The sequence below is a fragment of the Cataglyphis hispanica genome, chromosome 1 (genome assembly GCF_021464435.1).
Source record: "Cataglyphis hispanica isolate Lineage 1 chromosome 1, ULB_Chis1_1.0, whole genome shotgun sequence".
NCBI classification, from domain to species: domain Eukaryota; kingdom Metazoa; phylum Arthropoda; class Insecta; order Hymenoptera; family Formicidae; genus Cataglyphis; species Cataglyphis hispanica.
In genome coordinates this window covers 4,862,809-4,876,790 of record NC_065954.1, presented here as the reverse complement: position 1 = coordinate 4,876,790, position 13,982 = coordinate 4,862,809, and the positions used below count along the sequence as shown (strand labels likewise).

At 32.7% G+C, this 13,982-nt stretch overlaps 1 protein-coding gene across 6 annotated transcripts in view; it reads right to left on the bottom strand.

Annotated features, from left to right (window-relative positions):
• Positions 1–13,982, bottom strand: part of LOC126849949 (protein O-mannosyl-transferase TMTC1-like) — a 211,732-nt gene that overhangs the window by 32,431 nt on the left and 165,319 nt on the right. For all 6 annotated transcript variants that reach the window (XR_007687480.1, XM_050592447.1, XM_050592456.1 and 3 more), the window contains one exon: positions 4,086–4,275. Coding sequence is in view for 5 of the 6 variants with exons in the window: in XM_050592447.1 (XP_050448404.1) it covers positions 4,086–4,275 (190 nt within the window). In the remaining variant the exon portion in view is untranslated. The remainder of the gene's footprint in view (positions 1–4,085; positions 4,276–13,982) is intronic.

Here is a 13,982-nt window from a genome sequence, read left to right as displayed (position 1 = left end):
AGTTACTGGAAAGACCGCAACATCAGCAGAGACGGAGTCTTCTGAAAAATTTAAGAGTAAATCTCAAGAAAAGTCACTAAGAGATTCAGTGAAATCTAATTCATATAGAAAATCGCAAAAAAAAATTAAAAATAATTCAAGTGCTTCGGAAGAACAAATTATAACAAACATAGAAACATTAACAAATTCCGCAATTTTCAATAATCTTAAAAATATGCGAGAAAACAAGTTAAATAAGAATTTATTATCTGATTTAGAATTCCATAATATGAATAATGGTTACAATTCAAATGAACAAAAATCAATACAAACGACATTTTCCCATGATATGAAAGAACATATAGAAAATAAAAACACTGTTAATAACAAAGGAGAAAATTTAAAAGCTGTCACAAATACCGTGACATCTGCAATATCTTCAAATAGTATCGAAAGCACTAATACACAAGACCCATTACAAATATGGTCATTATCCAATTTATACACTGAATCACAAATAGATAATGCACATTCAAGAAATATTGCACAAGACAGTCAAGAACGAGTATTTACGGTTACACAAGTATTGCCGACATCATTAGTAACTTCCACTAATAATCGAGATAAGCAAAAAGAAATATTATACATTCAAGATTTTAAAAATAAAAGATTAACGAAAAGCAAACATAACAATAACCACTTCTCACAAAAAGTTTATGATGATGAAGATGCTATAGTGTCAAGACAAGCAATAAGCTTTAGTAATAATAAAAACGAGCATCAAAATAATTTGTTGAAAGCGACATTAATTAATTCATTTGCAGACACACAGAGCATTGAAAATGACGAATCGAATATTCATAGGAAACAACAGTTAATTACAGATTCCACAGTATCATCGGATTCAAATATCTCCGGTTATATTGATAATACTAATAAAAATAATCTCAAAAAGTTGATTGGAATATCATCAAGTAAATCTTACGCAAAAGCTAATGCGCAAAATAAAAATCATGATATTGTGAAAAAGAAGCATACAGATATTCTGAACGCAAATATATCAGGGCAAGCAATAATTTCCAGTAAATTTAAAGATACAAAACAGAATAAATCGTCATCTAATTTATACATAGATAAAAAAATGAGAAATAATAACACGAACAATATAAAAGAAGCTATGGATGCTGCTCTAAATGCAAAAGTAAAAATGATATCATTTAATGATATAAAAAATACCGATCCACAGGATGTAATTAAGAAAAGTCCTTCAAAAACATCGTCGGATTTATTTTCCGAAGCACAAATCAAGATCGCGCGTGATTCGAAAATTCTGAAGAATGATTATGAAAACTCTGCAACGATAAACACAATTATTAAAACAAAAAACAGCAATTACCATAATCAACAAAAAGATTTACATAAAGCGCGATTCTTATCAAGTAATACTCAAGATAGCCAACATAACATTAAATCGATATCGTCAGAGAATTCTTATATACCAGCAGCAAATGAAAATATTATTAAAAGCGGAAAGTCTAAAAAAGATGGAGAAATCACTTTTAATTTATCAAATTTAGGAAAAATGAAAATACACAATAAGATAAAAAAAGAACATTTAAATAATTGGCCGATTACAATGTCAGATGCTGCTACTCTTGTTGAAGAACGCACAGAAAATAAGAATAAGTTTAATAATTCGAAAACAACTGAGAATGTTACTACCCATGTAGAAACAGCAGCGGAAGCAGCAGTCACCAACAATATTGAAAGCAAACAACGTGATATTCATGTAGGAGATCGAAGCAAATTGGAAGAAGGTTGGAATGCTGAGACAAAAATTCAGAATGCTATTTTAGATGCTTCAGCCGAGATGATTGCTTTAAAACGAACGAAAAACAAGAATGAAGGAAAAAGCATTTCGGATAACAAACTGGGAACGTCTAATGAGACGCATGCAAAAGCACAAATAATAAACAAAGAAAAGTATGACGTTATGGGTACATCAGAATCTTCTATTAATGCTGAAACGCAACGTTTGATCACATCTGCAATGTCATCTGCATCCACCTCGAGCAACATAAATATAGATCTTGGTAAAAAATATCATCAAATTAATGACAAAATGTCGACCACGTCGGTGATCACTCCAGTATCAAAAGATACTAAAGGAAAAGAAAAACACCTTTCTTCTGTCGAAACATCTTTGCATTTATCAGATAAAATAAACGGATGCAATAAAGATGTCGAGACTAGAAAATTTATTCACCAGGCTACTAATTTATACAAGGTAAACAAATCATGCTTTATCAATAATAATTAGTTTACATAAGAATTTATATTAACAAACTATATTATGTAATATAAATATTAAATTATATATATATATATATATATATATAATTTAAAAAGAAAAGTAAATAAAAAATATATATTTTTTTTCATTTACTTTTCTTTTTAAAAAATATAAAATATAAGAAAATAATTTATGTTAATACGTAAATTTGTTTGTTAGTAAAATTTCAAATTATTGTATTTTATATAGATTCTTGGCAAGGAACAGGATAGTGAGATTTTACTGATGAAAAAGAATTCCAAAGGACCTGTTCAAGTAGCAGGCTTCAAAAAGAGCGTACCACCGCTTATTGCGTATCGATTGATTCCACGTGAAGTATATGAAAAAATACGTACAATATTAGCGAATAAGCAGATTTCTTGCAGAGATTGTCCGCTCTCAAATACTTAGAACAAGATATAATTATACAATATATACATGATATATTATTTATTAATTAAAATTAATTCTATTTTCGTAAAATTTTTATACGACTGTTAAATAGACTGCTATTTTAATACAATACATCATATAAATATTATATATTTTATAAAAACTATCTTATGTCATAATGATTAAATATAACATCACCGATTGAAGTCATAACTCTCTCTCTCTTCCTCTCTGATGTGAAAACAGCTATAGCACTAACGTCATGGAGATTTATTAAACAATTTATTTAATATGATTGTCATGATTTATATTGCATTGTAAATAAACATCTATCAGATAAAATTTAAAAAAATACTATTCAATATATAGTAAGCTCTCTGTATATAAAAATAATTTCATTTTATTGCTTTTCTCTAAATGCACACTCTAAAAGTAAAATTTATTGGAATAATAAAAAAAATCTATAATTTTTTTGAGATATTTGTAAAATCTGACTACCATAAAACATTATACCTCTAGATTTATACACATAAAGAGCTAATGACGAAATAAAAAGCAATCTCATCTATAAAAAGATCTTTTTCCTCGGAGGCAGTCGCGTAAACCTATAAACTGCCTCATGCGTAAAAGTAAGGATGATCTCGTTCGAAAAAAAGTCTGTTTCCACTTAGGACTTGCAAAGAGCTAGGTAACTGCCGGCGGATAGAAAAGCGTGAAGCAACATTAAAAGATATGACCTCTTTGATGAAATAACAACCGTGATACAGATAGTAAATTTTAAAGAAATCATAAAACCAAAGACTTAATGACTATTGCTGAATAATCTAAAATATAATTTACGCGTTTATCGTTTGACTTACAATTACGGTTTGTCTCACTTGATTACTACACAAGTCTCTTTATGACCCTTGAGCCAAGCGCAATTTCATCATCGTCGACTATGTCGGTCGTGACCGACAGGAACTGAAAACACCGAGTACTATCTTTCTTGTTACATCAAGCCTATTCTCGAATCGTTTAACCGCGGAATGACATTTTGCAGATCATAATCACTCATTTTGTTTTATGTTTGTAAGATAACTGATAATGTCAGCGAGTCTGCGATACCGTCCACTTGAAAAAACTTCTTTATATCGATACATCAAAATAAAATATGGCAATTTAAAAATCTTACAATTAGTAGATCTTTTCTCAAGATATAATTCGAAAAAAAAAAATTCAGGAAAATTCCGTTGTTTGAATAAAAAAAAAAAAAAAGAAAAAACTTAATATAATAATAATGTTTTTGCGTAATTTATATATATTTCCTGCCTATTTATAACAGATTTTGCTACATTTAATCTATTATTCGACAAATTATCAAATTTTTGCATATATTCACCTCGAAATCCGTGAAGGCTTTGTACGTGAGAACCAGACAACCGCCAAAAAATATACAGGTGGCCAGATTTCTGCTATCCGTAAAAGATGTAATCAAAGGAACAGATCCCATTTGCCAATCGTGCGAAAGTATAGCCGGACACAGAAGCAACCAACAATTCAATGAAGCCAAGTAGCAAAAAGTCAGCAATCTGAAAATAACAACAATACAAAATTAAATATATATATAACTATATATATATATATATATATATATATATATATATATATAATGTAGCTATAAATAAAATTGTATCCAAATTACCGATAAAACTCAGACAAATAGTAATTATTATTATGTTAATAATATTCTTTCAATTCTGATGTGATTTAATTATTTTAAAAATTATCGCACTCAATTGACGAGCAAGTTTCTCGACCTGACGCTTTTTTTCGAAAAAAAATTGGCCGCTCGATCGTTGCGACGAAGGCAACTTCTCACGATCGGTATTGTCCTCTTAGCACGAGCTGAAGAGCTCGGCCAATGGGGCTGAAGTGGTACCTTCCAGTTGCTGACATCGAGGTTCCCATTTTCTCACTATCAGCATCTACCGATATAATCACCGATATAACGCCCTACCCGCCCTAACTCCACAGCAAGCGTCTGTGCTGTGATCGTTGACGGGGATATTCTCAGTGTATCGTCGCGCTTCCTGGGATGGCTTACTCGGCAAATCTATTGTCTCGCGAACAAGCTCACCCACACAACGCGCCATGGTACGCGCCGGTAAATATTCGCTCGTGTCGTTGTGAGTGTTAATTCCAACGGCTCATGAGTCCCTCTAATTGTCCTCGGCGCCAGATGTGGCGACGTCACCCAGCATCGGCTCTATTCACCGGAGTAGTCGAAAAGTAAGCGAGTAACACCGAGAAGCGAGGTGTAAGAGATTCTAAGCTTACCCACTCGATAAATTATCCAGTTGAAACAAGAGAGTATAAACTTATCTACGTACACAGATAAGAGAAACATCACATAAATTACAATAGAAATACGATGGTGATATACATATATATATATATATATAGCGATGTGCGCTAAATTACATCGCAGTCGTTATATCATCGCATGTTAAATAAATTTTCTCTGATCGCCTTGATAACGACTCACACGTATTTTGTAATATGACTTTTTAATGTATTCTAATGAAACACAGTTTCGTTTAAAAAGTACATCAAAAAACGTACTGAGAAGTGCTAAAATTTAAATACAGAGTGGCTCTCTAATGGCTCCCTTGGCGCAAGCAAAATTTACATTCCGTATAGCAATTGTTTTAAATGTCTCACGATTTAACGACATTTATCCCTTTGTTATTTCATGCTTGAGTACGTATATTGTACTGCTACTTGCTAATTAATATCCATCTCTTGAACAATTGGAAAATGAAAAACGCAATGTAGAGCTAAAAAAAAAAACAAAACAAAGAAAATAATGTATCTCAGCTCTGAGCGGCCGTTCTCCTTCGCGGCCGAATAATTTTTCTTGCCGTTGGCTATCTATATTTTCATTTCGTTGAAATGATTGATGAGAGTGCTTGTGCATCACGAGCTTTCAAGACACGAAAATCAGAAGCTCGTAATGCAGGAATAAAAAAACGATCTGAAATATTAAAATAATATTTTGTGGCATATATCAAGAGTGATGCATATTTTACAGCATGAAAGTATTACGAAATAAGTAAAATTTTCCCGAAAAAAAGATCACGCGTGTATGTACATTTGTGTGGGAAACAAAGTGAGGCATATCCACACATTTATTTTTGGAAGAAATTGTGGATAAAAATTGCTATAAATCTAAAAAGAATATTCTCAGGTTTGTAAACTTTCATAGATTCGCCTAGATAAATATGCATTTTTTCAGAATTTGCGCATATAACTAATAATAAATTTCCAATTAACAGGAGGTAAAATCAAAGAACAGTCAGAAGCTATAAACAATTCCTTATTTTTATTTATCAAATATGTAAAAAACGTAAATGAATAGTTATACTCTTGCAAAAAATATATATATGTACTTGCATATTTTAATATACAAATTATTTTAAACCTTTTTTTCTTTACAAATTTATATAAAGTTTATTATTTTCTGCATTATTTATTATTTATTATAAAAAAATATATTACGCATTGTAGATGTTGATAATTTTTTTCTTTTAGTGCAGGAGAATTAATCAATTGGTTCAATTAAAACTATTTCATCAAGACGGTGCGCGCTAGACACCGTTTCTTACTGATCTTACGATCGTTTGTCAAACCAACCAACTTCAGAAAAAGCTTTCTTTTGAAGCCGTCATTCGCGTAGAAACGCGATGTCATTAGCTTTTAATCGTACCCTTCCATCAATTTACCCTCTCTTTCATTCAACCGTCCTCTTTTTCCTCTACACCTTCGTGATATGCGGGTATCGATCCTGTCGATGCTCATAAACGGTAAAGTTTTCCGCCCGTATTTCTGCGACGTTAAGATATCGTCGGCTTCCAAATTGCATGCATCATGTCAATTTGATAATAATAGATCTAAACTTATATTTTGAAAGAGAGAAACCAAAGTTGTATAAAAAGAAGAAAAAGATCTAAGAAGAAATTAACATAAAAGTGTTTCACGGACCAGGAATAATAAATTAGATATATTGTCAAATTTTTCGTTAACATTCGCTTAAATCGTGAGCAAAGAATGACAATTTAAAATACTCGAAACGATTAATCATATTTGAGAAATTCATGAAACCAGATGCAAAGGTGAAAACTTTAATCGACGCTCGCGTGATAAGTTCTTCGCACCATCGTCCGTTCGTTTCGCCGTCGTCGGCACGAAAGAACTTTGATCTCTCATACATGCTTTTGAATTCAGATGAAAGCAATTTCCCTCGATTACCAGGCCCGAGGTGCAAGATAGGCTACGATCGATTCGCACGTGTTCCTAAGCATTCACTTGGTGATTTCGAAGCGAGATTTATTGCATGCATAATCACGCAGCTTCTAAGCACGCGAACTAGCATCATTTTTCTATGTCAAATTTTTCAGATAGTCACCTCATTTACATAAATGCAATTTCCAAGCGCGAAGTCATGCATCATGTAATTAAAAATATATGCATACTTGTAACAATTTGTTAGTAATGCTTTTCACACTATATTCAATTGAAATGTGATAATCGAAATGTAAATATACGTATTTTAATTAACGTCTTAATGTCTAGACATAAAATTTAATGTCTTCATCTAAAAAAAATTGCTAACATTATATATTTTTTTATAAATTGTATAGATTCTATTATAACATCAAACTTACAGAATATAAACCAAAAATTTAGAACAAAATAATAATTTATCAATTTTTAATAAATAACACTTTTTCTTTTAATACACGGCATTATGAAGGAAGTATGAGCAAGATCGACATTGTTGCGTACGAAGTGTCTGACTAGGAAATGACGTGATATCGTGAGAAGAGTAACGGTGCGGGAAGAGGTCTCTGTAATAGAGGTTTATTGGCAATTAATCTTGCGAACCGGATGTGCCCGCTTCGTCGGGCACGATACACTTCCGTCTCAGCGAGCGACCGGTAAACCGAGGAGAGATGTATTGCACTGTACCACGAAATCAAACGTACGTCCTCCTCTCCACTTCCTCCTGTTGATACCAATTTCTCCGGTATACCCTGCCGTGTGTCTTTGTCAGTTGCACCGGAAAGTGTATTGTTCCTGAATCTAGTAGTCGCGAAATGTCCGTCAACCTGATCTTGATCGAGTGATCTAATATATATAAGTAGCATTATATATTTTTCTTCGAGTCTATATTGCGTATATCGCATGTCTAATCCATTAAACTTTGATTGAAGTGCATCTGTTTCAATATGCGATATATCGTTGACAAAGGACAAAACGCGTTACGTAATTCATGTGTTTATTTGTAATTATCACGCTTTCCATGTCCATTCAACTATTGAACTTGCGAGTGATATCCTGAATTAGTTCTATGCAAGATTATCGATTTTCTTTAAAATTTAATAGTTCCATTCTGTTCTGGTAGTATCACAAAGAGGACAATAGCACACATCGGTGCACCGTTTCCGTGAATAGTAGTAATTCCGTTATCAAATTTAGCCTCGATGATCGAATTCGCGCGAGCTGCGATATTGCGGCTTGATTTTCAATCGATGATTCTGACGTATAAATGCGCGCCTCCTAGAGTACAAAAAAGCATACGCTTGCTAATTATTCGTTATCGGCTTCATCAGCGACAACAATAATTGCCATTTTAGTCGATCATTATAATTAATATCAAAAAAGGTAATTTTAATTATAACGCATTATTTTAATATTGTTCACAGACAAATATTGTAAATTCATAGCTGTAACATAGCATTAACTTTTATATGCAGTAATATTAATATTTAGATGGTTCTACTTATTATTCATGGATGATGAGAATAGGAACAAAATGTTATAAAAATATAAATATAAATAAAATATAAATAAAAAATAGACTTTTATTTTATGATGAAAAATGCTATATACATATAAATAAATATCTCAATTTTTTGTTTTTTTTTTTAAATTTTTATTTATGGCATTCAAGTTTAAATATTTTTCATGTATTATACTTGGCATATATTTTTTTCTTAAATTTTTAATTAATTATTTTTACGTGAAACAAATTACGTTCGTATCGCCAGCGCCGTTTATTATTTCAACTAACAATAAGTCAAATTAATGATTATTTGTCTTATTGAAGAGCATTTCCAGTTCCTCTTTAACCAAGAAAAGAATTAACTTCTCCGCTCTATAAAGATAAATACAGAAAAGGTCGAGGAATAAGACAGAAAGTCAAGAACGATGTAGGTAGATATTGCAGCAAACCCGATTCGCGTTTTCCACCTAAATGCACTCTCTTCCATGTACTTCCAGACTTATCGCCTAGGTCTAGACATTGCCCTTCGATTGGATTTTCTTCTCTCGCCGTTAATGATGGTATTCATATTAATTCGACTTCCGTGAACCGTTTTAATTGAACACATACACACGAACACCGGGATTCTCTTTCGGACTGTAAAGAGAAGAAAAATTACCGGAGAGCGCGATAACGTCGCTGCTGCTTAGAGTTGTATGTTTCGGAACATAAACGCGATAAAAACATGCCATGCTCATGCCAGCAAGCTCATAAAAGATTTCTATTAATTAAAATCACATTTGATCGATATGACAAAGATATTATTGTACATCTTATCCTCTTATTTCCGTATGTATACAATAAATTCCAATCGCAATCTCCATTATTTATTTATCCTACGTTGCGCTACTTAATTGCAGCGTTACGACACAGTTTTTAATTATGCTTCATTAAATAGATTTCTCCTAATTAATCCTTCGCATATATGTATGTTACACTTGATTTACCAAAACGATATTTATCGGTGAACGTAATGTGTATTCAATAGACTATGATCAGATGGAATTCATGTAACTCGAAATTGGATTGAAACGTTATTCCGAGAATAATAGTGATAGTTATATGCTTCATAGATCATAAATGATACATTGAGTAATACGTACCGAACCGGTAAAGTTATTACATTGTTAATTTCGCGACATAGTTACTTTTGAGCTGCTAAATGTGTTTTATATTAACATCGTTATAATTAATATAATTTAATTGTGGTTATTCTAACACACAACTTTTGCAAAGATAAATCTCACTGCTATAACTAAGTTCAATCGCGTATAAACTTTGACCACGTATGTGTCCACACATTATTTCTCATACATCCGCATAGAGTAGTTTTGAACTTTGTGACGAAGGCCAAAATTAGAGCCATTAATATGATCTCCCATAAGTTACTTGAGAACATTTAGCACTCTCTATTTTAGCTCTTAAAGATTAATTAGCTTTTCACATACTGTTGAAAAAATAAAATATAAACTTTGCAAATAAATATAAATTATATAACAAATAAATATAAACTGAATAAAAGGCATATATGTATTTCATCCTATCAGTGAATGAAGCCCTGGCCGAATATTTTCTCATCTTAGCATGATAAAAAAGTGCATTGACATGAATAAAAAAAATGAATAGAGGAGAAACGGAATGTAGAAACCGTGATGACGATAGTGAAAAGTAAGAGAATTAGTAAGTGGGTTTCTACTTAGATAATTTGTGACGTGCAATCCCGGATAGGGTAAGACGTAGATTATAACCGTTTCGTAGTAATTTACTCGACTTCCAGCTGAACGAACGAAGAGCCGAAAGCGGTGGGATTGATTGATCGAAGATGAAGCTTCGCCTTGCGTTCGTGCCAGAATGCGCCGTCGGTCTCCAGCATACGGATACCGATGACAATCCATTTCTGATGCGTACGAACGCGTCAGAATGGATTCAGGAAACGCGTACACATTTCGATTTAACTATTCCACTACCATCTCTCGTCGCGCTGATACCTCCTCTGGTCTGGCGTCTATATTTCTACGACTATACGACGCGTCACGTTATAATGAATGGAAGATGTCGGAATGGATTATAACGTATGGAGTTGTAGGTGAAATATTCAGGATTCAGCGTGTAACCATATATATGAGATATATGCCGTTGAGGATTGTCAACGACATCTCCCATGATGCCTCGTTGTCATATAACGTTTGTGTAACTGTCGCATTATCTGAATATGGGAATTTTGTCGGATTTATTTAATATATTTATATTAATACTTCTTATACGCACATGACACTTGTTGATAAATTATAGTCCAATTCAAAATTTTGACTTTATTTGATGAAATTTAAATGTAAATGAACAAGAAGATATCGAGTAATTATGACGTAAATAATTATTTTTCGAAATTCATAGATATTACGAACGATTTAATAATGCTTGGTAACTATCTGTAATATGTGAAATTAATATTCTCTACAATAAATGTCATCTTTAATACTTTATGTGTACACTGTTGTGCGCATGTATGTAAAGCCACGTATACTTCCAGAACAATAATATTCCGCATGTAAATCCTCCGTTGCATTTTGTATTACATTCCATTTTCAAGCAAAATATCAGTGACACCAGCGGTAAATCAGAAGAGCTAATACAGTTGCAGAGCCACCATTATTACGAGCGAGAAATCCTTTAAGTCGTTAGATTTATTCTACTTCTTGTCAGTAATGATGCATTATACTCAAGCATTAGAAATGCAACATTAATTTATTACTGTTTCATTGTCATTAGAGAGCAATTTTGCTAACGTAATGACACACACACACACACAAACTTGGTAGAATCTCTCATTAATCATTATAAAATATTTCGCAATCCAATGTACAATACATATATATATATATATATATATATATATATATATATAATATATATGATAATGTAACGACACGATACATATAGAAACACCATTTGAGTAAGAAAGCCGATGCGGTTTACCCAAAGTGCTCTTAGAGGCTATAGAGAATTTATGTCATGCCGTATCAGTTAGTCTGAGACATTCCGCGGCTTCGGAGCTCGGTGTAAATGCGTGCTGTTAACCACACTCTACATCTTTAAGGCATCTCGGATCTGCCTCTGAGGCATCGTATACGGTGGAGCGGTGAAATTTCGCGGTCCTACTGACTTAATGTCCTCTAAAGTGGTTAATAGATAATTTAACGTCATTGCGCAACCCAACGTAGATATATCTGTGGATAGATGCGTGTTGAGGTAGCGACACTATGAATGACTTATATCTCTCGTGTATAACGTGTTGATGCTTGCAAAATTGTCTACGTAAGCGACTATGAAACAAGATATAATTTTATTCAAATGTTACTCATGAAATTTACTCGGCAAATATGCGCACGTATTCGTACGCAATAATATACTCTTATTGAATCTTAGCTCTTGAATAAATTTATTTTATCTACAAGATATAGAACAGCGCAAATTTATTAGTTTAAATTCCATATAAGCAGTAATATTTTCTACATAAGAATGTATATAAACAACTTTGGATGAAACTACGCAATTCATTAATAAAGAACTGAGTGGTAGCTATTAAAAAAACCAACAAAATCAAATAATAATATAATCCCTCCTACTCTACATATGATAAACCGAATCATCTCATGAAAAAAAACTTCAATGACATTCTCAATATCGAGAATGTTTTTATCACGCTCTGGAATTTTATTTTTTATCCTTTACTACTCTTTCCCTTTTTGCACTTTCTACTGAAAATATAAAATAAAACAAAGTCTACATATGTAGAGTAATCTTGAAAACTATTATTGCACCCGCGCGTACCACAAGAGCGACACACCACACGATCTACGAGATATACCAAGATACCGGCAGATATTCCCGAGTCTCGAAACATCCACTCGTCTCTCGAGTATCGGCTAATTGGATACTCCGCAGCCGACACCCACGGCGACATTTTCTTTTTATAACGTTTCTTTCTTCCTGTCCCTTGTCTCTAGTCGTCGCAGACGTGTATTTCTGTTTGGTCTCACTGTTTCCCGAGAATAGTTGAAACACGACTATTTATCTCGGAAAGACTATGCAGTAAGGAGTTCTATTTTAAGGTAAGATGCGTTATAAACTTTATTTATATTTCTCACTTGAATTCTACCATGAATAATAAAAGCATATTGAAAAAAAGGAATCATCATCGCAATTCATTCTACAAAGTAGATAATAAAGTTCACCACGCAGGAAACATGTTTAAGGTACGGTAACGATATTGCGTCAGCAACAAATTCTTTGATATAGAAGTGAAAGAGGAAAAAAGTCACAAAAGCTGTTTGATATCATCTTCGTTGCTTTGTTCTTGTATGAAGTATAAAATTTACTACCGCCAGGGATTTTCGTTAGAGAACAGTGCCTCCGGATATAACTAATTACGCGCACTCAGCAGTGTCGTCGCAGTAGCTTTGTCAGAGGCATTTTATCTCTACGCCAAAATTTTCACTGCCCAGGAAGTCCTTTGCCCACGTATATTCTCATTCACTCTTGCGAGAGGTAGAATAATATCACGTTGTGATCATTTAGTTCGTTTTCGTTATATATTTATACGTAATTTTCGCCAACACATATTAATGCAATATTAAAGTCGTTGTTTTGACAAATAATTCAAAAGATATGTTTTAGATAAATTTTACAAGACAAATTATTTGTAAAAAATATATTTAAATATCGAATAAACGATTTGTTCAATTGTTCTCGTTTGAAATAAGAAAAGATGATATTCTTCTCCGGAACATATACTTTTGTTGAATTATCCAAGGAAAAAAGCGTTTATTTAAGCGGCTATATTTAATGGTTTAGTGTCTAGTTATAAACGTCTCGTAAACGTTAATGTTAATTATCTGCACCGGGTATATCACCATGCAATCTTTACGGTGAATTCGTGACACAAAGTTTATGCGGGGGAGAAGGACGAAATTCCGGGAAGGCGCGCAGGTGCTTGAATGGAGCATAAATTATGGCAGGAGCATACAAAGTTAGCTCCTGGAAAGTACTTAGGTACGGCGAGAAAGAAGCGCATATGTCCGTAGTTGACTAGCGGTATTAACTGAGCGTGTGATGTGTGAGTATTCGTATATATACAAAAATATTCCCCAAACCGTAAATCTCTCTTGCTCATAGTTTTAACGTGAGAAACAGTTTCATATATTCATACATAATTCCAAAGCTCGTGCATTTTATAATGCACTTTTTTTTTCGCCGGTTATTACAGCTGCGTGACAACCAATATGTTACTACCCTTTGATATATTATTAACCGTAATAAAACGAGATTTAAAAAAAAAAACAATATACGAGATTTAACAAGATATATTAGATTTAACTAATAAATGAGCAGCCACTTTCCTACGATTCTGAC